The following is a 24,685-nucleotide window of genomic DNA, read 5'->3' on the forward strand; positions in this document are numbered from 1 at the left end:
TTTTTCTTTTTCAGATTGTCCTGTTGAGTTTTGATATCAAGGGTATGACTGCCTTGTAAAGTGAGCTGGCAGGCATTCCCTTGTTCCCTATATCATCCACTTCTTTAACACTGGAATTATTGTTTCCTTAATAATTGGTGGTACGTTGGAAGAACAGCCTGAGCCTTGTGTTTTCTTTGTGGGAAGGCATCAAGGTCACATTACCCTCATAAAATCAGTTTGGGAATATTTCTTTCCTTTGGAACAGTTTGTATAAAATGTGAATTATCCATCCCTTGAATGTTAATAGAAACGGCCTCTGAAACTCTAGGTGGGGTGATTGTGTGTGTGTGTGTGTGTTAAATTCCTAATTTGATTACTTTTATTGTTATTAGTCTGTTCAGGCTGCTTTTCTTGAGTCTGTTCTTTATATATTTTTAAGAGAGTTGTCCCTTTTGCCCAGTTTTGAAACATGGGAGTGAAAACATGATCAGGCCGGAGTTTTAGAAAGATCTCTTGGTCAGGTAGAGTCGCAGGCACTAGAAAGCACACATTTTCCCATTTACACTTTAATTTTAGGTATGTGTTTGGGAGGCTGGGGCTTAGAGGGAGGAGCTCTGGCTGTGTCTAACTTGGTCCCACCCCCGTCAGTGTCCAGGTTCTTTCCTTGTGGGTGTGGAGCTCCATCACTTTTAACCTTGCTAATCCCTTCAAGCCTGGTTTCCTCATCTGATAAATGGAGGTAATAATACCCACCTCACAGAATTGTGAGAATTAAGTGATAACATATATGCCAGCACCTGTATAGATTCAGACATAAAAAACCCTGTGGAGAGCTCCCGGACCAGACATTCTGATGGGACTCTCAACTGGATGGATCTCTAAAAACGCTCAGAAATAGCTCTCAAAATCACAAATGTATGTTGTGGGGACTTCCATGATAACAAGGCCTGGACTTAACCTCCCATTGTCAGTTGGAAAGCTGAACAGGGTACATAAAAGAACTTTTTTCTCCCAGGCATCGGACAACAGGTGGTGCACAACTGTGGTGCCTGAGAAAAGGGATGACAATGAAGTGAGCCTTATAATCGCCGGAGCTTTCTGCCTGGAGGCAATTTGACACCAGGATCAGGGAGGAGGAGCCCAGAGAGAGGCAGGCAGCCGCCTTGAGTTGTGAGATCAAAGAAGGTCCAAAGAAGCCAGCCCAGGGTAAGTTAGGTGATCTGAGAAAACCAGGTCACCTGGAAAACGGGGCAAGTCCTGGGACTGCTTAGCTGGGAGCAGGAAGGGCGCCGACCTCAGATGAGTGGTGTTCTTCATGCTGTGTATGGCCCTGGAAGACAGAATCAGGACGATTGGATGGAAATTAGGAAAAGAGGTTTGGGCCGAGCCCAAGGAAACACTTTCTAGGAGTCGTGGTTGATTGGGTTGGAGTGGCTGCCGTGCCCGGCTGGGCTGATGAAGGGACTGGGCAGCGTGCCAGGTTGTTGCCGAAGGTGGTTTTGCAGGGGGACGGGCTGGGCTCAATGCTGTGCAGGGCCCAGTCCCGAGGTTGATTATGGTTTGGTTTTGATAGCCTGGCTTCTGTAAGAGGCAGGCGACAACTGACTGCATTTAAAGCCTGATGAGAAAACTGAAAGTCCCTGAAAGCCCCACCCCATGAAAAAACAGAACAGTTTTCCCTACGCATCATTTGTATTTATATTTTAATTTGATCTCTCACCTCCGTGTGTTTCTTCTTGAAGGCAGGGACCATGGCACATCTATGTTTTCATGTCCCCCTCCCGTCCCCTCCCGGGAATAAACCCCATGGTTACCAGGTGCTTTCTCAATACCTGAGCGTAGGGGCTTGGCCTGAGGAAGGGCTGGCAGACGTGCATCTTGTGTGCTGCCCTTCCTCCTGTGCCCCGGCGGACATCGCTAGTCAAGCATGGAGTTCTTTTCCACTGAGCTCAGCCTCAGCCATGGCTCTAGACTGTTGCTTCTAATTAATTAGAATTAGTGCTGACAGTGTTTAACTCTCCGCCATCATGGGGCTGAAGGAATGCTTAGGAGTCAAAAAGCACAGTAATATCCTGTCCTGGTCACAGTCTATGTTTTTCACCAACGGTCATCTGCTTTCCAGTACGTGGGCACAGCTGGCATGCTGGTGGTCTGGCTGAGAGCCAGGGGGACATTTTGGGGGCACTGAATGCTAGGAATGCCTTGGGGCTGATGGAATGAAAAGGCTTTGGAACTTGGATGGGATACTGATATAGCATCCAGGGTTGCAACCACGTACGGTAGGAGGTGGGACTTGATCACATCTCTGAACCCCTTATTTTTGGGGTGGAGCCTGATGCGATGTTGGCCTCCCACTTCAGACTGTGAGCACCTGCAGATGTTCCTCTTGGGTGAGGCTGATTTCAGCCTAATTGCACTGCAGTAGAGAGAGGGCAGGTGTGAGACTCAGCTCTGAGCTCATGTTCTCTCTCTCTGCCGCCTACCAGGTGAGTAGCCTGGCCTCCACCTCTTTGAGGAGGAGGTGACAACATCACCTTATAGTTGTCTGGAGATTTAATGAGAAAAACTAGGTAATGTGTCAAGCACACAGTGGATATTAAAAAAAAAAAAATGACCAGCACGAACATACTGTTCACTGTGTGCCGTTTGCTGCTCTGTGGGGTATAATGAACACATAGATTAATTCAGTCAATGCTCAGAATAACGCTGTGAGGTTCTGTAAGTATCACCCTAACTTGATAAGATGAGGAAACTGAGGCTCAGAGCAGTTGGTTCTACCCAGGGTCACACAGCTGGTACTTGGTAGAAACAGGGTTCTGACCCAGAGCCTGTGCCCTTAGCTGACACTCCCCGTGTTGCCAGCGTGGCCACCAACACGCATATGTTGTCCACCAGCTCCATGCAAGATGCTGTGTTAGGTACTGGGTGGACAAATATTAATAAGATACATTTGGGAATGAGTGAACGGGGACATGAAATCGAGTAGGACACAGTTTGGGGGCCACAGAAAGCTTGTAATCAGTGTGGGGTGATGGGATAGGGCAGGAAAAGAGGGTCCCACGGAAATGACCGGCACTCAGTAACCTTCCAGAAATCTCTGCAGGTAGATTATTAGATAGGCACTCTAGCTTACGGAGCTGCCTGTTCTGAGTTTGCTGGGTGTGAACTGACTCACCGGGGCTTGGTCAGCACTTGGTGATCGGACCCTGCTGCGTTTCTGAACCTGCGCCCCTGGGGTGAGATGCTGTGTGCCCACCTCGCCAGGCGGCCCGAGGTGGGCAGGCACGCAGGCTCGTCTAGTCCAAGCTTTATGCCCAGACTGGTGTCCTTACAAGAAGAGGAGATTAGGACGCAGACACACGCAGAGGGACGACCAGGTGAGGACACAGGCAGAAGGCGGCATCTAAGCGCCCAGGAGCAAGGCCTCGGGAGAAACCAGCCCTGCTGGCCGCTTGATCTCAGAGTCCTCCAGACTGTGAGGAAGTCAGTGTCTTGTCTGAGCTGCCCGGCCTGTGGTGCTTTGTTACGGGGGCCTGAGCCCACTCCGACACTAACCATTTTCCATCTCACCTCTCACACCAGCTTCCAGACCCCTGGGGTTCCCTCCACAAGCACCGCCAGGCTTTCTTCTCTGTTCCTGCGGTTGCCTCCGCTCTGGCGCCCTGCTGTGGCAGCCCCAAGCCTCACTGTGTCTGGAACCTGCAATCTGCCCTGGAGACGAGAGACTCCAGAGCAAGGGAGATACTGATGAAAGATGGGATTTAGGATAATTACAGTCTCAACCCCTTGGTGTGCTGTTCAGAGGCCTGTCTTCTATTACCTGGCCTTTCTGGATTCTGGTTCTCCACAAGCAAAAATGATTAAAAAAAATACTCCATGATTTCTCTCCTCTGAACCCAAGTGACTCTGGTAACATTTCGTCATAAAAGTCACATCCAGCGTAGTAGCCGGTGTCTCGCTGCTCAGGCCCAGCCCCCCAGGGAGGCCTCCCGAGTGGAGAAATGCTGCTGCTCTGGGTGGCAAGTCCTCCACGGAGCCTGGTGCTGTGCCCCGTTCACCCAGGTGCTGGTTCTGGGTCGGGCGCCCCCAGGAGGGATACTGAGATGACGATTCTCCTGCAAGCCTTGTGCTCCTGGTGTCCGCACAGCAGTGGGAGGAGCAGGCTGGAGAGGGTGTGGTTTTAGGCTGAGTCCCGGAGGGGTAGCTTCAGCCTGTTTCTGAAGGGGAGCCCTGGAGTGTCAGCTAGGCCTTTGTAAGTTTTGAGTGTGTCTCTGGGAGCAAAGAGCAAGGGAGCCGGGCTCTCTGGGCTTCTACCCATCAATCGCTGGCCACGGGCCACACCCAGCGGGGGTTGGAGGCTCCCCGCCATTTCTGGCTGGTTCTGGAAGAGCCGCTCCAGTAGCCCAAGGGCAGCTGTCCAAAAAAGACTTGCATCTGTGGGCTGTTGGAAGGAAAAAGCCCCCCGAAGCCAGGGAAAGGATGCCCCCCCACAGTGAAGGGGTCCCTGAGACTGTGGGCAAAGCTCCCAACTGGGAGCTCCCTAAGGCCAGGGTCTGTGTTTTGATGTCTGCATCCCTTGCAACCAGCACGTCTGACACATAACAGGTGGTCAGTAAGTGGACGTGCTGTGGACTGAATTGTGTCTCTCCTGAGATTCCTGTGTGAAAGCCCTGACCCCCAGTGGGAAAGTATTTGCAGACAGGGCTTTGGGGAGATGATTAGGTTTTAGATGAGGGTATGAGGGTAGGGCCCCCAGGATGGGATTTGTGCCCTTATAAAGAAGAGGCACCAGAGCTCGCTCGCTCGCTCTCTGTGAGGACACAGCTAGTAGGTGACCACCTGCAAGCCAGGAAGAGGGCCCTCACTGGAAACTGACCATACTGGCACCATCGTCTTGGACTTCCAGTCTCTAGAGCTGTGAGAAAATACACTTCTGTTGATTGAGCCGCCTCGTCTATGGGGTTTAGTTCTGGCAGCCCGAGCTAAGACCAGATGGATGAAGAGCCTGCTCCAACCTGAGGGGAGATTATTTTAGTTTTAAAGGGTGTGTTTGCTGCCAGATCGATGGTGCACGTTCATCTTTGGAGTCTGAATCCATAGGCCCAAGGGAAGGCCCTGGGCGAGCCCCCCGAATGGGAAGGAACGTCTTCTTGGCGGCGTCTCGATGCCGCGGTTTCTGGCGAGTGACGGCCGCTGGGTCTCTGTGCCTCTCTCACTGTCGGCCCCTGGATTCAGAGCCCATCTGAGAACATCAGAGAAGCCACTTTCTCCTTTCAGCTCCTTCTGTTTTGTGCTGGGATCCAGGCAGTGGTTTACCACGTTCAGTTTTCAGCATCATGAACTTTTGCCTTCCCTGTGTCCCCAAATGTATTTTAGTGTGAATTAGGAAAAGGTTGCCTGGAGGGTGGTGAGACCCAGGTGTCCATTTTACCTGTTTCAGACCGTTTACGGATATGTTGCTCACGTCTTGCTAGGAGCAGGCAGGCGATTCCAAGAACTAAGCATTCGGTAGATGCCAACTCCTGGCTGAAAAGAACCCTTTGTCCTGCAAGTTGATGCTGGGAACGGGAACCCTCAAACTATCAGTCAGAAGGGAAAGAAAGCATTTTATCTTTTTTGCTTTGAAAATGTAAATTGAGAGATTTAAGGTTATAAATCGTGGTCCTCTTGGTAGAATCTTGGCTGTTTGGATAGAATCTTAGGACTGGATGGCCTTATGGGCCCTGATGTTCAGTTCCTCTCTGAGGCTCGAACACCCTCTGTATTTCTTATTCTTTCCAGTAGTGAAAAATCTAAATAAAGAAAATGCATAACTGTTTTAAAGAAGAAATGCCCAATTGTTTTCGCACAGAAAGTTTCTTAAAGCACAGTTTAAAATTCAGTCCACTCTCAGGATATTTTTAGTGTCTTGAGAATGTTCCAGATCGCTGACTCAGTAAGCCCAGGCTCTTAGAAATGAGTGTTTTTAAACCCCACAATGTAACATTGTCTAAGGTCCTTGCCATTTGAGTCTGACCGTACAGTGCGAAGTCGGCCCTGGTTTCCTATGGGCTGTTCTCAGCCTTTCTGAGCATCCAACACCCCCCAACTCAAATCTGATGATAGAGCAAGTTCCGGGCATAGCATAGAGAAGAGGGGACCTGTGGTGGCGTGTGAAAGAACAGAAGGTTACTGTGTTCATGTCGGTCAGAGCCGCAAGGGCCCCCGAGCTGGTGGAAGCCAGCATCCTCACGTTGCTGAGGACGAAATGAAAGCCCAGGGAGGGCCAGGCACTTGGGGAGGCCTCACGGTGCCCGTTTGCTTCCCTTCCTTCAGCTACCCAAGCGGGGGAGTGGGGGGCCTGCTCCCTCTTGGCTCAGTGGAGCTCCTAATCCGGGCACCTTCCTTTGGTGCAGTTAGGTCTGGTCACAGTGGTAGCATTGGTTTGCTTGACACACATGGATGCCTCAGGAGGTGGTAAACAGGGAGTGTGACCCAGTATTTCCAAATCTGAACTATGTTGCATTACACAAAATATCTCAATGATCTATGGGCTATTTAAAATTTCTCTGTCTCTCTTTCTCCCCCTTCTCTCTCCTATCTATCTATCTATCTACCTATCTACCTATCTATAGTGCTTATCTAATAATCAATATGTACCGCAGAGAGAGAATGCTCCCAGTAGTCTCGGATTGTAGCAACACAGATCACTTCCAGATGGGAAGCTCCCATTGTACCACCGGATGGGACCATGTACTCCCCTTCTTTATGAGCCTCTGAGCATTGCAGGGGCTGTGTGGGCTCTGTCATGGTTACTGGTGCTGGAGAATTCCCCCTGGAGCCTTGGCCTCTTTGAGTCACCTCAGGGAAAGCCCCTTTGGAATCCCAGGGAGGCAGACAGGATCTGGTCCCAAAAGAAAAACCTTAGATCTCATGATGTCTAGCCCACCGATGGAGAATGCCAGGGCGCATATAGAGCCCAACTCAGAAACACTGTGGCAAAGGTTTTATACACGAGACCCATCCCCCTGCCCAATGTGTCTTCCCTAGTCTTTTCCTAATCCCAGCCCTTTTGCCCGTAGCAGCCCACATCCCAAGGAAAACGGAAGAGAAGGCTTCCATGGTTTGTCTTTGCTGGCTCTTCCAGTAACCATTGTTTGTGTCAGTAGTTCTCAAAGTGGGATCCCAAGACCAGCAGCGCCACCGTAACCTGGGAGGTTATGAGACATGCAGGTCCTGGAATCCCACCCCAGCCCTCTGAGGATGGGGCCAGGGATCTGTGCTTAACAAGTGGTCCAGGGGTCCTGATGCTCACGGAGAATCACTCCTCTACATGAGTGCTGATGAAGCTGTACTTTCCAGCTCCTTGAGTCTCCCTTGCCCTTCTAGAAATTAAGTCCGATGTTGAGCGTATTTAAAGGTATCAGATTGCCGAACTTTTACATATCAGCTGTTGTAAGTTATTTTTACAGAGTCACAAATACTACTGAAGAGGGGAAATGAGCAGTATTACAGTGGCTCCTGAGCCGTCAGGTGGGGGCAAGGGAAGCCCATCCTGTAAACTCAAGGCCGTACTGATCTGGAGGAAGATAGAGACTGAAATGATTTTCTGATTAGAACAAAGAGACAAGGGAAAATGGGACTAATTAAAAACCCCTCTATCCTCCGTCTTTGTAGGACTACCATTATCTCTATTGGTACTTTATATGATTCTAATTCTTCAGGACCTAAAATCAATTCCTTTGGGTTCCTGGAATCTGTAGAAACATCTAGGATGCTTTTTTCTTTCCTGCTATGATTTATTAATGAACTATTTATTAGAAGATTCAATCTTGGAAAGATGAAAAGGAAAAACATAAAATATAAGTATAAGATTTAATTTTTTTTTTTTCTTTTTTGCGGTACGCGGGCCTCTCACTGTTGTGGCCTCTCCCATTGCGGAGCACAGGCTCCGGACGCGCAGGCTCAGCGGCCATGGCTCACTGGCCCAGCCGCTCCACAGCATGCGGGATCTTCCCGGTCTGGGGCACGAACCCGTGTCCCCTGCATCGGCAGGCGGACTCCCAATCACTGCGCTACCAGGGGAGCCCATATAAAATTTAATATTTATAAATTGAGTTGGTTACAAAATCTCAGAAGTGTCCATTAATTCACCTTTAAAAAAGTATACACACAGCACACTTTTATTTAATACATAAATGTCCACATCTATTATACCGTCTTTAGAAATTGCAATAAGATCATCTTGATGCTTTTTTTGCCCTATATTGTGTTTTCTGATACTAGTAATGACAACGATTGGACCATCTCTGAAGGCTTCATTGGGGCAAATTTATGCCTTGAGATCAGGGACTGTCTCTCTTATGGTGATGCATTGGAGCGAAATAGGACCCTTGTCCTTGATGACAGTGAGCACTTCCCAATCTGTAATGTCATTGTTTGCCCATAATAACCTCTCACAGTTGTCTGGCTCTGAGGTTTTCAAAGCTCTTTGATGTTCAGTCTTGTATTTTGTCTTTATAAAATACCTCTAGTGGAGACAGGGTATCTGTGATTAACTCTTGTGATCCCGTTTCCTTAGCTGTGAAGCGTGGGTGGTGGCTTGTCCAAGGTCACATGACCTGTGGGTGGCTGCCCCTCCCATTATCCTTCTTAAAATGAAAAGGGCCAGTGACTCTGGTTCTCCATTTTTAAGGAAAATACATTAATACGTGTAAAATCTCAAGTGTGTGGTTAGGACTTGGTAAAGATTAGCTGTTACTACCTTGTCATTGTTGAATGTGGGGCATGACAGAGGGATGAAGTGGCTTTCTGGTGACAGCCAGGCCATCAGAGAGCTGGAACTCTGGGGTGACTGGGCCCTCAGCCCCGAACTCTTTCCCTGAACCACGGGGAGCGGACATATCCGACCCATGAGGAGGGCTCCCGGGATTTCATCTTGTCTTGCTTCGTCCGTTTCTGCTTTTATCTTCCTCCAGCCCGTGCTCTGCTCCACCACTCCCTCCCCTGGGATTTGATGCCAGAACCTCTGACAAAGCACAGAAATATTTACTGAACATGTACTGCATGCAGAACACTGTCCTAGACACGGGTGAGGCAGCTATAAACCAGGGCCTGTGTTTCATTAATTCTAAGTAGCACTTAAAACACATTCCAACAGCTCTGAAAGCACGGTGTGTCTTATAACCTATAGCTCTGGGTGCACAGAGAGAAACAATAGGGAAGCCATGGGGAGGGGCACGGGGAGGTGTTGCAGGAAGCGGGACCTCTTCCAGGGCCTGGGAGTGGGCTCTTGTCTAACACTTGGAAATGGATTATCCGAGGAGACACACCTGCTGATGAAGCAAGAGGTTTCATTGGGAAGGGGCGCCCGGGTGGAGAGCAGCAGGGTCAGGGAACCCAGGAGGACTGCTCTGCCTCGTGGCTCGCAGTCTCGGGTTTTATGGTGATGGGGTTAGTTTCTGGGTTGTCTCTGGCCAATCGTTCTGACTCAGGGTCCTTCCTGGTGGCGCACGCATCACTCAGCCAAGATGGATTCCGGCGAGAAGGATTCTGGGAGGTTGGCAGGACATGGGGACTGGCAACAGAGGGGTCTGGGGGCTTGTGAGCCCCCTGGAAAAGTAACAGGGAAGAGCTAAATTGGACTCCACGTTGGATCTGCTTCTTTGACTTTAACCTTTGCTTTTCTTTGCTTTTGTCATTATAATTGTACATAATGACCTGCCTCAGGGAACCTTGCCCACCTGTGAATGGCTGCAAGAAAAAAGAAACTAACACATCCCCTCACCGAGGCCGGTCATTCCAGGCGATGTTTTGCAAGACTGATGGCCCTTTTACTTTACTTCCTCACTGCCCTCTCTGATTCTATAAAAGAAGCCGGCATCCAGACCCCCGATAAGACGGTTTATCGGAGACGCTAGTCTGCCATCTTCTCGGTCTGCCGGCTTTCCGAATAAAGCCGTCTTCCTTGCCTCAACACCTCGTCTCCCATTCATTGGTCTGTCATGTAGTGAGCAGAGCAAGCTTGGACTCGGTAACATAAAGAGCAGCTGGAAGTCTGGACGCTGGAGACTGGTGTCTGAGGAACGGGAGCGCAGCTCCTGGCCAGGTTGGAGCAGGACACCGTGGCTGGGGTCCGAGCGGACATCAGTGGCCTGTGGTGTCTCTCCATTCTCTCCACATCAGTGGCCTGTGGTGTCTCTCCAAGACAGGACCATCATTTATTTCCACTTGCTTCGTTTACTGCAAATTCCCCTCCTCCTCTAGATTTCACCAGGCCACACACTGACTAGGTAATTGAATTTGCACAGCGTCTTCTCTTGGTTTGTTTTGTTTAACACGAGGTTGGAAGCACAAATCTCCACTCTTCAAAGGACTGGACGTTAGAAACAACCCAGCTGGGCTCCAGACTGGAATTAACAGCAAAAAAAGGTTGATAGAAGTACGGAGGTAGCAAAATGAAACAAAGAGGCCTGTCCGAACGCCCCACAAATCTTAAGTGCTCGTCACCGTTCATTTCTAAGGACTGAAGCGTTCTCATTTATGGAACTTTTGCCGCAAGGACCTTTGATGGAATTCTTCCCCCCAGAGCTTCTGAATTGAGCTGGTCGCCGGAAACCTCCAGCCCCACCCTAAAAGCCTCCTCCTTCCCGCTGAGCTTCAGGCCGCGGCCATCGGGTGGCGCCACCTGCCTGCTTGGGCCAGGGGTGGGGTGCGGGGCAGACCGCGCCAGGCTTTCTTCAGGCGCCTGGAACGCATTAGCGACGCCCGCAGGTCTGACTCTCGTCTCCTTGGAAGAGACGTGGGGAGAGAGAGAACAGCCTGAAACACCGGGGAGGGGAAGAGAGGGGAAGAGGGCCGAGCAGATGCAGAGCAGCCCGGCGTCTTGGAGGGCAGGGTGTGCCTCCGCCCCTCGCTCGCCTCCAGCCCCACCCCTGGCACGTCCGCTCCGGTGGACGGGGCGCACGGCCTGGAGGAAGGAAGCGGTGAGCCAGAGGGTTCCAAACAAAGGGTGACATGACAGGGTCCCCAGAGCGCAGGGCCTGCCAGCCCCCCTCATACTGGCATGGCGGTCCCTCCTAGGCGGGGACCAGGAGGGAAGGGCGGAGGCCGTCCACCTTCCTCCTCTGCATGCATACCCTTGCTTCCGAGGGTGACTGATGGGTACAGCTGAAGGGGTCCAATTCCAGAAACTTGCTATGTCACTCAATCACCCCTCCCCACCTTGGATTTCCCCTTTTATTATTTTTCTGGGCCTTGATGGTGGAAAGTGGTTAGTGCCTAAAAGGCTATGTGATCCATTGTCTAGTGAGGTCCAGGCATCTTTCTGGGTGGGGACAGGGGGCAGAGGGGGACGGACATGGGGGCAGAGGGCCAGCCAGGCACCCTCTCCAGGTAGGGAGTGAGGTCCAGTTCTCCCTCCCCTTCTTGCGGCCAGAGATGCCTTCGTGGCTACGGTGGACGGGAGCTCTGCCTGTAGCCCGCCCGCTGAGGGGTTGTTTACCCCTGCTTTCAGGCAGGTGGCACCCCCTGAATCTGGTTGTCTCACCCTTCCCACCTAAACCACGTAGTTTTCAACCACTGCGGCTGGCTGCCTCGCTGGGGACAAACTCATCGTTCTCTCACTGCTCCTGAAGGCTGTGTTTTGGCGAAGCGTGTGGAAGAGTGTTCAGAGCTGTGAGCAGAGCTCCAGGCCAGGCCAGGCTGGCTTTCTGTGAGGCTCTTCTCTGGCCCCCTTCCCCAGGGGCTCCCTGAGGAAATATCATTAGTAGCAGGTCACAAGGCTTCGGATTGGGGGCCTGCTGCAGCCGGTCCCACAAATGTGATGTCCCCCTCTTTCCCCAATGACACATTGAATGAAATAGAAACTATTGTTACTAGGTCGCCAAAGTCAGCTCGAGATTGGGGAGGTAGGCTTTGTGTCTATAGAATTAAATAATCTCCAAGTGGTCAGAATGAACTCCAAATGGAATAGAGGACAAAAGAAAAGGATCTAGTGATCATAGTGAATCCCAAGCTGACATGGGTCATTGGGATGGGACAGTGATGACTAGGGAGGGACACTGGGAAAACCCCGATGGAAAGGCTCCAGCTGCACCTGGCACCTTCTCTCTGTTATTAGGAGACGCTCAAGTCTTGGTCTAAGAAGTTTAGGGGAAATACACATGATAGGCTAAACAAGTTATAAGTTCCTTAAGGGCAGAAATTGTGTCTTCTACATCTGTCGTATCTCCCACACGTCTTAAAATTTAATAATTGCATATATCCTTAAGAGTTTACAAGGTATTTTCACATACGATGAATTTTCAACAAATTCTCATTGAATGATTGAATAAATCATAGAATGAAAAACAATTTTGCAAGTTCAAAGAGGTCAAGTAATCAAGAATCCAGCATAATAATTGTCATACGTTGTATGGCCTGGATGGTCAGGTCTCCCAATGGATTCCATCCAATACAAATTAGATAAAACAAATTGTAGCCTGCTGGGTTGATATGCAGGACAATTAAAAAAAAATCAAAACAGAGGCAGAGAAACCACATAAATGTCCTTTCCTGCAGCCAGGCCCATAGTCCCGGAACAAGACGGGGGCTCTGACCGGCAGAACCTTCCGGGGGAGAGTTAGGGCCACCGCAGCAGGGAAGCTCTGTGACCCCGGGGAGGCCTGAGTCTCTCTGTACTAATTACCACCTGACACGTCCCCAGAGGAAGGTCCATCCCTCCTCTCTGGAAGGGGACTCGCCGGCTTGGAGGCGCAGAGACACAGAGCTGCTCAGGAATTTCCTTGGGGCTTCGAGTCATCATGTTTCTAAGCTGGTTTTACTGTAGGGAAACTGAGGCACAGAGCCGAGAAGAGGTTTGCCTGATGTCCCACAGTCGTGGCCGAAGCGACACTCAGACGCGCCCCCTGGCAGGGCCACAACCGGACCCTGATCGCTTTGGAGGGGGAGCTGGAACCAGCTCGGGGAGCGAAGCATCCGGGTCACACTGTCATGTTTTACTTCCTTGCTGTGTCCTGCTGTCATCCTGGAGGAGGTCAGTACTGAAAAATATATATTAAAAAACCCAACATTTGTTTTGTTTGTTTTCAAAAAGTGTTAGCCGTGGATAAAAGCAGCCTGCTCTGGAAACCGGAGAACCAGTTTTACTCCCAGCTTTATTCCCGGTCTCGAACTTGGTGACAAGATGAGGGCACGTTGTCTCTGAGTCCCCATCTGCAGAATGAGGGCGCCAGACTGGATAATTTTGGAAGCACTTCTCAGCTCTAACATTTGATGAGCTTTGTGGTCTGTTTTATGTGGGCGTGTGCTTGATTTTGGAGCGAGCTTCGAAGCATGGCTTTGGAAGCGATTGTTATCGTACACTCTCGCCCCTTGCCACTGGCCGGGAGAGAAGGACTGGCTTTGGCCGTGGCTGCCACCGGACGGGGTGGAACCTGTGCTCCCGGGGGATTGGCAGCTGTTTGGAAGTTACAGGACGAAACTGCCCGTGTTCTTCTATTGAGCAGAATCCACGCATTCCTTGGACCCCTTCTCGTCACCAGCTCCTCTCCCCAGTTCCCGGCCTTCGGCCTGCTTTCTGTAAAGGAAATTCTAGGTTTCAGAAGACTCCAACACCCAAATAATCTGTTCGAAGGAAGCAGAGCAAATGACGGATGTTTCTTCTCAGTGTTCTTCAAGTGTCTCTGGGCCTAGAGCACTCCCAGCGCAGGCATCGAGCATGTGCTTGGCATCGAAGCCAAGGCAGGAACAGCTGTCCCCGGGTTTGGGTATTTAACTTCTGACGTTGGAGCCTCAAGGGCTGGTATTCCCTCTCTTGAGCCTTGCCCCCTCCATAGGAGAGAAAGCCACGTCTGCCTCAAGCTTCTCCATTTCCAATAAGTTCACGAGTGCCAGGGGCTCACGTTTTCAAACTTTGTACTCGGCTTTGCAAGAAAGGGAGCTCTGTTTCTTATAATCATGATATTAACATTATTAGCATCCTTAGATTCTCGATTCTGGGGCTTCCCTGGTGGCGCAGTGGTTGAGAGTCCGCCTGCCGATGCAGGGGACACGGGTTCGTGCCCCGGTCTGGGAGGATCCCACATGCCGCGGAGCGGCTGGGCCCGTGAGCCATGGCCGCTGAGCCTGCGCGTCCGGAGCCTGTGCTCCACAACGGGAGAGGCCACAACAGTGAGAGGCCCGCGTACCGCAAAAAAAAAGAAAGATTCTCGATTCTGAGGTTCAATTCCACCTGAGAGTAGGAAACACAACTTGGCTGATTCAGAGTCAAGTCAGGAACTTTCTGTGTTTTCCGCTAAAACTCAGATCTAGGGTTCTCACACTGCCTTTGTTTTTCCAGAAAGGTGTCTGAGTCCTGTCACCCATCATCTAACACAGGCGGGGGCAGTGGAGAGGCCTCAGTCCCAGGGATGCTGTATCAGCACTATACCCACTGATGTGTCCTTATCCTTACCGGGTCACTTGGTCCCTACCGCATGTGTGTCCTGGCCCTCGGACATCAGGTGCGCTAGCTCTCAGGTCCCTGTCTGCTCCCCTTCAAGCAGTGGCCGCTCCCCTGACCCCAGGGTGTGCAGGACTCTCTGAGGAGCTTAGCCGTCTGGACTGACCCCCTGCAGGGGTCTCTGTCTCACTCTCCCGGGGCCACCTTCCCCTGGGGGATGGAAACACTCTCGCCTGAGAGCAACTTAGACACTCCCTTTGGTCTGGAGGAGAGACAGGTGAAGGAGAAGGACAGGCTTAAGTTCCCTTAGAAGGTCCCTCCCCCCGCCCCCCCCAAGTTACCTCCAGAGCGGGGGTGGGGACGATGGGAGAGCCCCAGGTGGGTTTGGAAACCCCGCAAGAGAGCCATGAGGGCAGCTCGCTCCGTTCCCTCCTGTGCAAAGGCCGTTTTTGCCTTGAAAATTCATCCTCAACACAGCAGTGAGGTACACCTCCCTCGTGAGCTACCTGGAATCCTGAAAATGGCCTTTCCAGTTATAATTTTCATCCAGGAAGTTTTAACTCAAGTACTCTTTTCAAAACCTCAAGAATGTGCTTCCTCCCTGAGTCCCTGCGTCCTGCAGGGTGGAAAAGGAGGACCTTGAACTTGGGCTCATTTCCTCACAAGATGAGCTGAAAAGGTGAGCTTTCAGTGACCACAAGTTGACCACATTCACAGTTTTCATGATTTACCTCACCGCTGAGTCCTGGCTGGGAGGGCCGGCTCACCAAGCAGAGAGGCTGCACCTGCAGCTGAGCATCGTGGCTCAGAACAGAATCGCCACCTTAACCCGTCCTCTTCTCCTAGAGCGTGGATTTCCAAGGAAAGACAGAACCAAGAATCTGTGTGCTCTTTCTACCCCCCCATCATCTCCTCTCTCCTCTCTCTCTGTCTACCCACATAGCTGACGCATCTGCACATTAGTGGTTTAGATCATAGCTTCTCAACTTTGGCACTGCTGATCTTTGGGCAGGTAGTTCTTTGTTGTGGGGACAGTCTTTGCATTGTAGGATTTTAGCAGCATCCCTGGTTTCTACACGCAGACACCAGTAGCACTCCCCCTCCCCCCGCTCCAGCTATAACAACCAAAAATATTTCTAGATATTGCCACATGTCCCTTGGGGAGGGGGAGGCATGCAAAACTGACCCCCAGTTGAGAACCACCAGTTTAGACAAATGACAGATGAAAGTATCTGCTGTCACATTCAGCAGTAATCGTTCTTACACATAATCACTGACATTATGGTCAGTGATGTTATAGCAGATGGATCCAGTAGGATCATGTGATAAAGGAATTTATTGATAAATTAAAAGAAAAGCATTCTTTTATTCTAAGCCCAACATTTGTCATATCTTTTAGTCTTTTTACCCCCAGCCTCTTTGAAATAGTGTGAGCTGTTTTTGCTACTCTAGTTTCACTCAGAATAATGTCTCTGTGTTTTGGTCTGTACCATTAGTGACAAAATAAGTTTATTTTCCTTGGGAAACATGATTTTGCATTTTTTTCTACAAAAAATTAATTGATTTACCTGGAAGTGATTTTTTAAAAAAATTAATTTTTGGCTGTGTTGGGTCTCCATTGCTGCACGCAGGCTTTCTCCAGTTGTGGCGAGCGGGGGCTACTCTTCGTTGCGGTGCGCGGGCTTCTCATTGCGGTGGCTTCTCTTGTTGCGGAGCGCGGGCTCTTTGTGCGCGGGCTTCAGTAGTTGTGGCTTGTGGGCCCTAGAGCGCAGTGCCTCCCGGGCCCCGGAGCAGGGCACGGGGGCCAGAGCCCGCCATGGGTGGCGGCCAGTGATAATGCCACCCGGCTCTCCTGACAAGCGTGACATGCAGTGAAGGACGCTTTCATCACAGTTTGCCCAGAATAGCACCATCGGCATTGCCGCCTTCAGGTTCCTGTCAGGCCTCCAGGAGGACAGGTGGTGTTCAGCCCCTTTTAGGGAAGATGGAGTTTGAGTCAGCAGTGTTCCTTCAGACGAGGACACCAGAGCCGAGAAAGACAGCACTTTGTTCCTGTGACTCCAGACGCCCAGGGGTCCTTCTCCCAGCAGGACAGCAGGACCCTGCGGGCAGGGGCAGGCGTCTGGTTCCAGGAGTCCCCCCACTGCCCTGGATCACACAAAGCTCTCAGCAGAAAAGGGTGAGGCTGCTGTTTCTGCTCTGGATGTGCTGTGACTGAGGGATCAGTTTCACCAGAGGGTGAAGCCCGGAGCTGAAACGCAGACGGACAGCTCCACAAAGCTGGGCCCTGGGGGTTTGCACCGCACAAATCCCTTCTTTTGACAAAGACTGGCGCTCTGGGGCGCAGGACAGCTCAGCAGTGGACGCCGGCCCCAGCAGCGGCTCTGGCTGCCACCCAGGGTGGGCTCTGGTCCCTGTGTCCTGCTCCCCGGGCCCGGGAGGCACCGGGCTGTTTTCCCCTCCAACAGCCCTCAGCCTTCGCGCCAGGATGAGGCTTGGGTTGGGGAGCCTGCTCCCTCCCTTGCAAGGTCTCCGAGAACACAAGCTCACCTCCGGTTCCCTCAGCCTGGTAGCTGTGTGATCGCACCTCCACGCCCATTTCTCTCTGGGAGTTTGGGGTCACTGGTATGGGTGGGGGGTAGGGGGGCCTCCAGCAGCGCCATTCCTTTGAATGAGCCCAGGGTGACCCCCACGGGGGCAAGATGGTGATGGCTGGTTTTGCCTCTTTGGCACAGGGAGGTCTGGGGAAATGGGGATGTGAAAAACTGAAGCTAGGTTCATTTAAGAACAATTTTGTGTTGCCTCCATTTAAAAAAAGTTTCACCGAAGGGTCAAGAGTGCTGGTTAGGAGGATGGTTAGCTGTGGTTGTTGGGGGAGAACTTGTCGGAGAGCCGGGTGGCTTATCTACTATGATTACTGTTCTTGCTATTATTACCCTTCTAACATTTACCCCCTGCGACCACTGGCCAGACGTGATGGGTAGCGCCTCACTTGTTCCTCATAATCCTGCTGTCATCCCCATTTGACAGTTGAGGAAACTGAGACCCGACAGACTGTGTGTTTGCCCAGAGTGGTAAGTTGCTGAGTGGAGGTTCCAGGCACCCTTCCTGGCTTTGGGAACTTTCATAAGACTGACGTAACCGTCTCCCTACTTGGAAAATCCAGGGTGGGTTAGTTGACCTTCAGTGACTTATTTGTTCTCACACGTATTCCCTTACATCCTAATTTCTGAAAGTCCCTTCACTTGGGCCACAACCTAAGAAATGCGTGAAGTGGAATCTTCTACCTGTGCTTCCTTCCTTCCCCAGTCTTCACCAGGGCTTCCTGCACCCCCGAAGGGAACCAGTGCCTTTGTGGAATTTACCGTTATTTCTGCTTCCATGAGAAATCATGAATGAGAACAGCTTGAAGTACTTCCTTTCCATCCAACGATGGAATGGCAGGTGTCGGCCAGCAGGTAGCAAATCATTTGCAGGAGGCATAGGGTGCTAGTATCACCCTACTTCCAAAAGTCTGTTTTCCCCAAATTGTTCCATCCTGCCTCTCACCCTCAATTAGGTAAATGAGGAAATTAAGGCTTAGAGGGGGCCATGACTGTGACCGCCAGTACTCTGTAGACCTGGACCAGAGTTCAGCTCTCTGGATCCTCATCGGGAAACCCCAGGAGGAATGAGTGAAGCCTCTCCCGCTCTGGAATGTTCGATTCACGGCACAGGGCGCTACAGGGGGCCTGGAACATTCCAGAGGAAACAAACGCAAGATGAGCAGAGAGACAATGACCTCGGAGCAGCAAGCTCACAGTGCCTGGGTGAGGGTGGCCGGAAACTTCCCAGGGGTGGTGGCCACCCAGGTCAGAGGACACCAACAGGAAATGCTGCCTCCCAGGGCCCGCAGGCTGGGAGGAAGCCCGGCCTTGCCTCTGGGCTGCACTGCTTGGAGGTCTCCCTGCTTCCAAAGACAGTCGGCCCACGGTGACTCAGGCTTCCCGAGCAGCCTCTTATCTCAGCCAGCACGGACATCTGTGCCTTCCTCGCCAGAGACGCCGCCCGCACGGTATCACCGCGTCCCCCAGCCAGATCAATGGCCCTTCCCCGCTGTGCAGGGAGGGTCCCAGGATCGGCAAGGCTCGGTGACTGTCTCTCCAGGATTTCTGTTTGTTTCTGCTTCCCTGCCCTCCTCCCTCTGCCCTGAGGCTGCTGGAAGTCCAGGAGGAGCTGACTCATTCTCCCATGAGCTTCTCGCCTGTAGGAGGGCCAGAGCCATCGCTCTAGCAGCCATTTGCTTCCAGACTAGATCAGGACAAGAGGCCTGGATGGAGAGAGGGTGCTGATGGTGCGTGAGGAGCACGTGTTGTAAACCGGCCTCGTGTTGGGTTCTCTGGACATGGTTTGCCCAGAGGGAGGTGGTGTAGGGTGAGTGCCAGGCACAGCCAAGCTCTCTCCGACCTGACCACCCATGTTCTACCAGAGAGAAGATGACCACACACCTCCTCGAAGACCGTCTAGAAAGGGCCTGGCAAGGGGGGCGAAAATCCCATCTGAATTTTCTGGTTGATGGTGGTGGAGACCATGGAGCTTTCCTGCACGAGAGGGTTCTGTATGGTCATCAGACTGTCTCAAGGGCAAGTTCTCAGCAAATGTGTTCCCTGAGGGCTACTGCTTTTCAGCTGGGCTTTCGTCTTGGAGCTAAGTTAAGAGTTAAGGATCTCTGAGCTCCTTTCATTTTCGAACTGAGGAAAGAAGAGTCTCAGAAGAGCTAAGTGATTGACCCAGATCCTTATGATATTAGTGATACTGCTCAGACTCAGATGTAAGTTTCCTGACTCACAGTCCAGTGCAGTTTCTAGCAGATCCGCCCTCCTTCCACAGAGTGGGCAGTTTTTATTTTCTAAACAGCTCCTTTGCCAACTAATAAGTTGGTAGAAGATGTCAGCCTCAGCATGACAGGCTCAGTATGACATAACCCAGATCCTCTGATTTAAAAACAGCCCTTTTATACCAGTGGCCAACAGGTACATGAAAAAGTGTTCAACGTCACTAACCATCAGGGAAATGCAGTGCAAAATCACAAGGAGAGATCAGCTCACGCCTGTTAGGATGGCTGTCATCAAAAAAACAAGAGGTATGTGATGACGAGGATGTAGAGAACAGGGAACCCTCGTCCACTGTGGGTGGGAATGGAAATTGGTGCAGCCACCATGGAAAATAACTTGGAGACTGCTCAAAAAATTAAAAGTAGAACTATACCATACGAACCAGCAATTGCCCTCCTGGGTGTTTATCTGAAGAAAACGAAAACAGTAACAGGAAAAGGTATATGCACCCCATGTTCACTGTAGCATTATTCACAATAGCCAAGCTATGGAAACAACCTAGGTGCCCATAGATGGATGAATGAATAAAGAAATCGTGGTATATGTGTACAATGGAATATTATTCAGCCATAAAATAGAAGGAAATCCTGCCATTTGTGACAACATGGCTGGACATTCAGGACATTATGCCAAGTGAAGTAAGTCAGGCAGAGACAGATACTGTATGATGTCACTTATACATGGACTCTAGAAAACCTGAGCTCATAAATACAGAAAGCAGTTTGGTGGTTGCCAGAGACGGGGGACAGAGGGTGAGGGAAATGAGTAAAGGTGGACACAATGTACACACTTCCAGTTCTATGATAAATAAGTCCTGGGGACGTGATGTACGGCGTGGTGAAGATAGTTAACAATACTGCATACACTTATATATTTTAAAGTTGCTAAGAGAGCAGATCTTAATTCTCATCAAGAGAAAAACATTATAACTGTGCAAGGTGATGGGTGTTAACTAGACTTACTGTGGTGATCACTAGATTTAATATGGACTTATAGCAAATCATTACGTTGCACACCTGAAGTGAGTAGAATGTTATATTGTCAGTTATATCACAGTAAAACTGGAGAAAATCCCCCAGCCTTTTAGAGAAATTCCAAAGATGCAGAAAGAGAACAGCTAAGAAAAAGATATCTGGATGCTCGCTCACCCCTAAGGTGCCAGAGACCTGGAGAAGGGCAAGTGGAAAGAATGCGAACATGGGATTCTCTCCAGCCTGCTTCCGGCTGCCGGCCACATGGGTTGGGGGGCCCACCTGCCCCCAGGGAGTTGGTCCAGGAGCACAAACACCCCTCGCTGGGCCCCTGGTACCCAAGAGCAGAGGCACCACTTCTGCCCTCCGGGGGCTCACGGTCTGGTGCTGGAGACACATTCAATCGCTTAGCACTCAAGCAACGATTATGACACAAGCTCAAATCATATGAACAGAGTCCTATAGGAATGCAAGGGAGTGAGGCATTAGCTTGGATTAAGAGGTGGGGGAAGTCCTCCCAGGTGGGACTTTGTTGGACTGGGTTCTGAAGCAAGAGGAGCGTCTCTGCGGGGAAAAGGGTTGAGGATTCCAGCCGCGTCTCTTGAGAGACCATGAAGTGCTTCTGGATTGCTGGGAGCCCTGCTTGCCGGGGGTGGTGCTCCTCGGCGTGTTCCGTGGAACTCTCCTCCCTGGACACCAGCCACCTGCCCCGAAGGGGCTCCCGGGTCGAGTAAGTCAGGCAGCGTTGCCTGTATGGAAGGTCCTTAGCAAAACAGACAAAACGAGACACAACCTGTTTAACTGTTTGTCAGCAAAGGAGCCCCCATTCTGTTTCAGGAAACATCTACTTTTAACTTGAGGAACCAGAACCACGTAGGATGCATCCCATCCTTGGGCAGGGAGGGGATGGGGAACTTGTCTTTTGTTCTTTATTTATTTTATTGGAGTATAGTTGTTTTACAATGTTGTGTTAGTTTCTGCTGTACAGCGAAGTGAAGTAGAGCTCCCTGTGCTATACAGCAGGTTCTTACTAGTTACATACATACTAGTTATATACGTATCAGTGTGTACATGTCAATCCTAATCTCCCAATTTATCCCACCACGCCCCCTCCCTTTGGTGTCCACACGTTTGTTCTCTACATCTGTGTCTCTGTTTCTGCCTTGCAGGCTGCTTTATCTGTACCATTTTGGGGAGCTTGTCTTCTAGTTAAGCCGGGATATGCTAAGGAGTTTAGGATTTCATCCTGTGGGCAGTGGGGAGCAGTGTCAGGATTTTTTTTTTTCCTTATATGACATTTTCCCTCTGACTGTATAAGTAATACATATTCATTCTAGAAAACTTACAGGAAAAAAAACAACTATGTCAGAAAAGAAATCTGAAGGTACGACGTACAAGGTAGCCCACAGAGATAACCATTTATTCGTGAAGACCTGTTTATTTATTCACTGCCTCTGGGTGCCAAGCTCTGTTCTAAGTCCTGTGGGTTCAACAGTGGGCACAACCCATGCCAACTCCCCGCCTCCCAGGAGCATCCCTTCCAGCTGGGACACAGGCAGTAAAGCCCATGGGTGAGTCCACAGTGGGCTAGGTGGTGAGAAGAGGATGAAGTGAGAAAGTGGTAAGGGGAGTCACAGCCACCACAGGCACGTGTGGGATGCCGAGGTGACAAGGTGACATTGGAATGAGGACCCGAGGTGGTGGACTAGGAAGGAAAAGCAAGTGTGCATGTTTGCTGGACAGCAAGCCTGGGGCAGGAGGATGGGGGAGGGGAGAGGAGTAGAGATCAGACCACAGACAAGCAGTGTGAGCTGGTGGGGGCCTGAGTGACTAGGCTCCTGTCTGCAGTCAATGGGGGCCCTGCAGGCATTTTCAGTAGCTGTGCAGGGATGTAATTTACATACCATGCAATTCACCGATTTAAATTGTACCATTCTGGATAAAGAGGATGTGGTACATATATACAATGGAATACTACTCAGCCATAAAAAGGAATGAAATAATGCCATTTGCAGCAACATGGATGGACCTAGAGATTATCATACTAAGTAAAGTAAGTCTGACAGAGAAAGACAAATACCATATGATGTCACTTACCTGTGGAATCTAAAATGTGACAAAAATGAACCTATCTATGAAACAGAAACAGAATCATGGACATAGAGAACAGACTTGTGGTTGCCAAGGGGAAGGGGTTGGGGGGGAGGGATGGAGTGGGAGTTTGGGATTAGCAGATGCAAACTGTTATGTATAGAATGGATACACGACAAGGTCCTACTGTAGAGCACAGAGAACTATAGTCAATATCCTATGGTAAACCATAATGGAAAAGAATATTAAAAAGGAGTGTATATATATGTATAACTGAGTCACTTTGCTGTACGGCGGTAATTAACACATTGTAATTCAACTATACTTCAATAAAAAATAAGTTAACAAAATAAACTGTGCCATTCAATGGTTTTTAGTGCATTCCGAGTTATGCACCATCACCACTATGTAAGTTTTGAGCCCCCTTCCCTGTCGGCAGTCACTCCCCTTCCCTCCCTCCCTCCAACCCGTGGGCACCATCTGTCTCTGGCTTTGTCTGTTCCGGCCGTATCATGTAGATGGGCCGTGTAATATGGGATCTTTGTGACTGGCTTTCTTCACTAAGCATAAGGTTTTCTAGTTTCGTCCACATTGTAGCGTGTATCCACACTTCAGTCTTCACGTTTCTGACGCTATTCCATTGTCTGGATGCACCACGTCTGTTTTATCTGTTCATCCGCTGACACACATCCTGGTTGTCTAACACGGCAGGGTCTGAGCGTTAACGGGCCCACCCTGGCCGCGGCGTAGAGCGTGGGCTGAAGGTGGGCAGGTGTGGAACCAGGGGGGCCGACTGGAGGCTGTGAGATGCAAGTGATGCTGGGTGTGGACCAGGGGGTAGTGAGGAGGTGGTGAGGAGAGGTGCGTTGGAGAACCCGGGCTCCGTGTGGGCTGTCCTCTCTGTCTCTCCTCGCTAGGTGACCTCTCTTGGTGTCACGGTGTTAAGTGTCTTCTACGCGCCCTCCAACTCCCGTATCAAGCGCAGGCTCCCTGCAGCTGCCCACCTGACACCTGTACTCCTTAGCCCTCCTCCAGGCACCTGCCGCCGGTGCCTCCAGACCAAGCTCCTGATCACCTGCCCCAGGTCTGCTCCCGCTTCATATTTCAGTTGCTGGCAGGTCCATCCTTCCAGTTGCTCAGGTCAAAGCCCTTGACGTCGTCCTGGTTTCCACTGTCTCGTCATCCCATGTCCAGTCTGTTGGGAAAACCTGTCCTCAGCATTGATCTAGAGTGAAGCCGCTCTCAACCTCCTGCTCCAATCACTGCAGTCATGAGCTGGTTGGCCTCCCACCCTCCTCCACAGACAGGGGGACACTGTATAAATGCAGCCCAGATCACGTCACTTCTCCATGCAAAACCCCACAACAGTTCCTCGTTTCACGCAAAGAAAGCCAGGGTTCACACACAGGACCTTACGGGGCCTGCCTCCTGCCACCTGGGACCTCGGCTCTTACCCCACCCCCTGTGGTGTCCACACAGCTGTTCCCTACCCCTCAAACCTTTGTTTAAAGGTCACGTGTCAGTGAAGCATGCCATGGCCTTCCACTGGACGTCACAAACTGGGCACTTCCTTTATCTTGCTTTACATTTGCTTTTCTCCCAGAGCTTGGTAATCCCTTTCATGTCCGGTTTCATTTACTTGCTATGTTTGTATTTTATTCACCATTTCCTCCTGCTGGGATGTAAGCTCCAGGGCTGCAGTGATCTTAGCCTGTTTGGTTCACAGTAACTAGTGTAATGCCTGGCATGTGTTAGTCACTCATGAAATATATTTTGAATGAATGAAATAATTTATCATGTGGATATTTATATAAACGCCACCATACAACATAATCAGACATTTAATTCATTTACTCAGCAAATATTGATTAAACACATATGCAACCCAAGGCACTGCATTAAACCCTGAGGTGTGATTTCCCACTGTCTTTGAGAAGGGAATTTGGCTATGATGTTAACTCTATCAGAATAACATGAAAGGCTTGGCTTCAGAGGTGACTCCTCAGCATTTCCGGAATTAACCCTTCAATGGGATGAAGACCAAACTCCTCTCCCAAACCCACAGGGCTTGTTCGCCCTGCTCAGCACACTCCCTTCTTTGGGTTCCTGGAACTTCCCACGCTCTCTCCTGTCCCAGGGCTTTTGCCCTGCTTACTTGGCATTTCCACCTTGACCCCACAAAGGCTCTTCAGGGTCATCAAGTTCAAAGTCGACTCACCAACCTCTGTTCTGCAAGAGACTCTGTTAAGAGAAAGAAAAGACAAACCACAGACAAGTCATGTCCAATAAAGCATTTGTATCCAAAATATACAAAGACCTCTTAAAACTCAACAATAAGAAAACAA

The 24,685-nt window shown here is 50.5% G+C and overlaps 1 protein-coding gene across 1 annotated transcript in view; it reads left to right on the plus strand.

Annotated features, from left to right (window-relative positions):
• Positions 1–1,067: 1,067 nt before the first annotated feature.
• CDRT4 (CMT1A duplicated region transcript 4) overlaps positions 1,068–24,685 on the plus strand; it is a gene marked incomplete at its 5' end in the record, with an annotated part of 74,301 nt that continues 50,683 nt past the window's right edge. The window contains one exon of the mRNA XM_073797913.1: positions 1,068–1,188. Within this exon, the coding sequence (XP_073654014.1) occupies positions 1,068–1,188 (121 nt within the window). The remainder of the gene's footprint in view (positions 1,189–24,685) is intronic.

The sequence above is a fragment of the Tursiops truncatus genome, chromosome 20 (assembly GCF_011762595.2).
Source record: "Tursiops truncatus isolate mTurTru1 chromosome 20, mTurTru1.mat.Y, whole genome shotgun sequence".
Lineage (NCBI taxonomy): Eukaryota > Metazoa > Chordata > Mammalia > Artiodactyla > Delphinidae > Tursiops > Tursiops truncatus.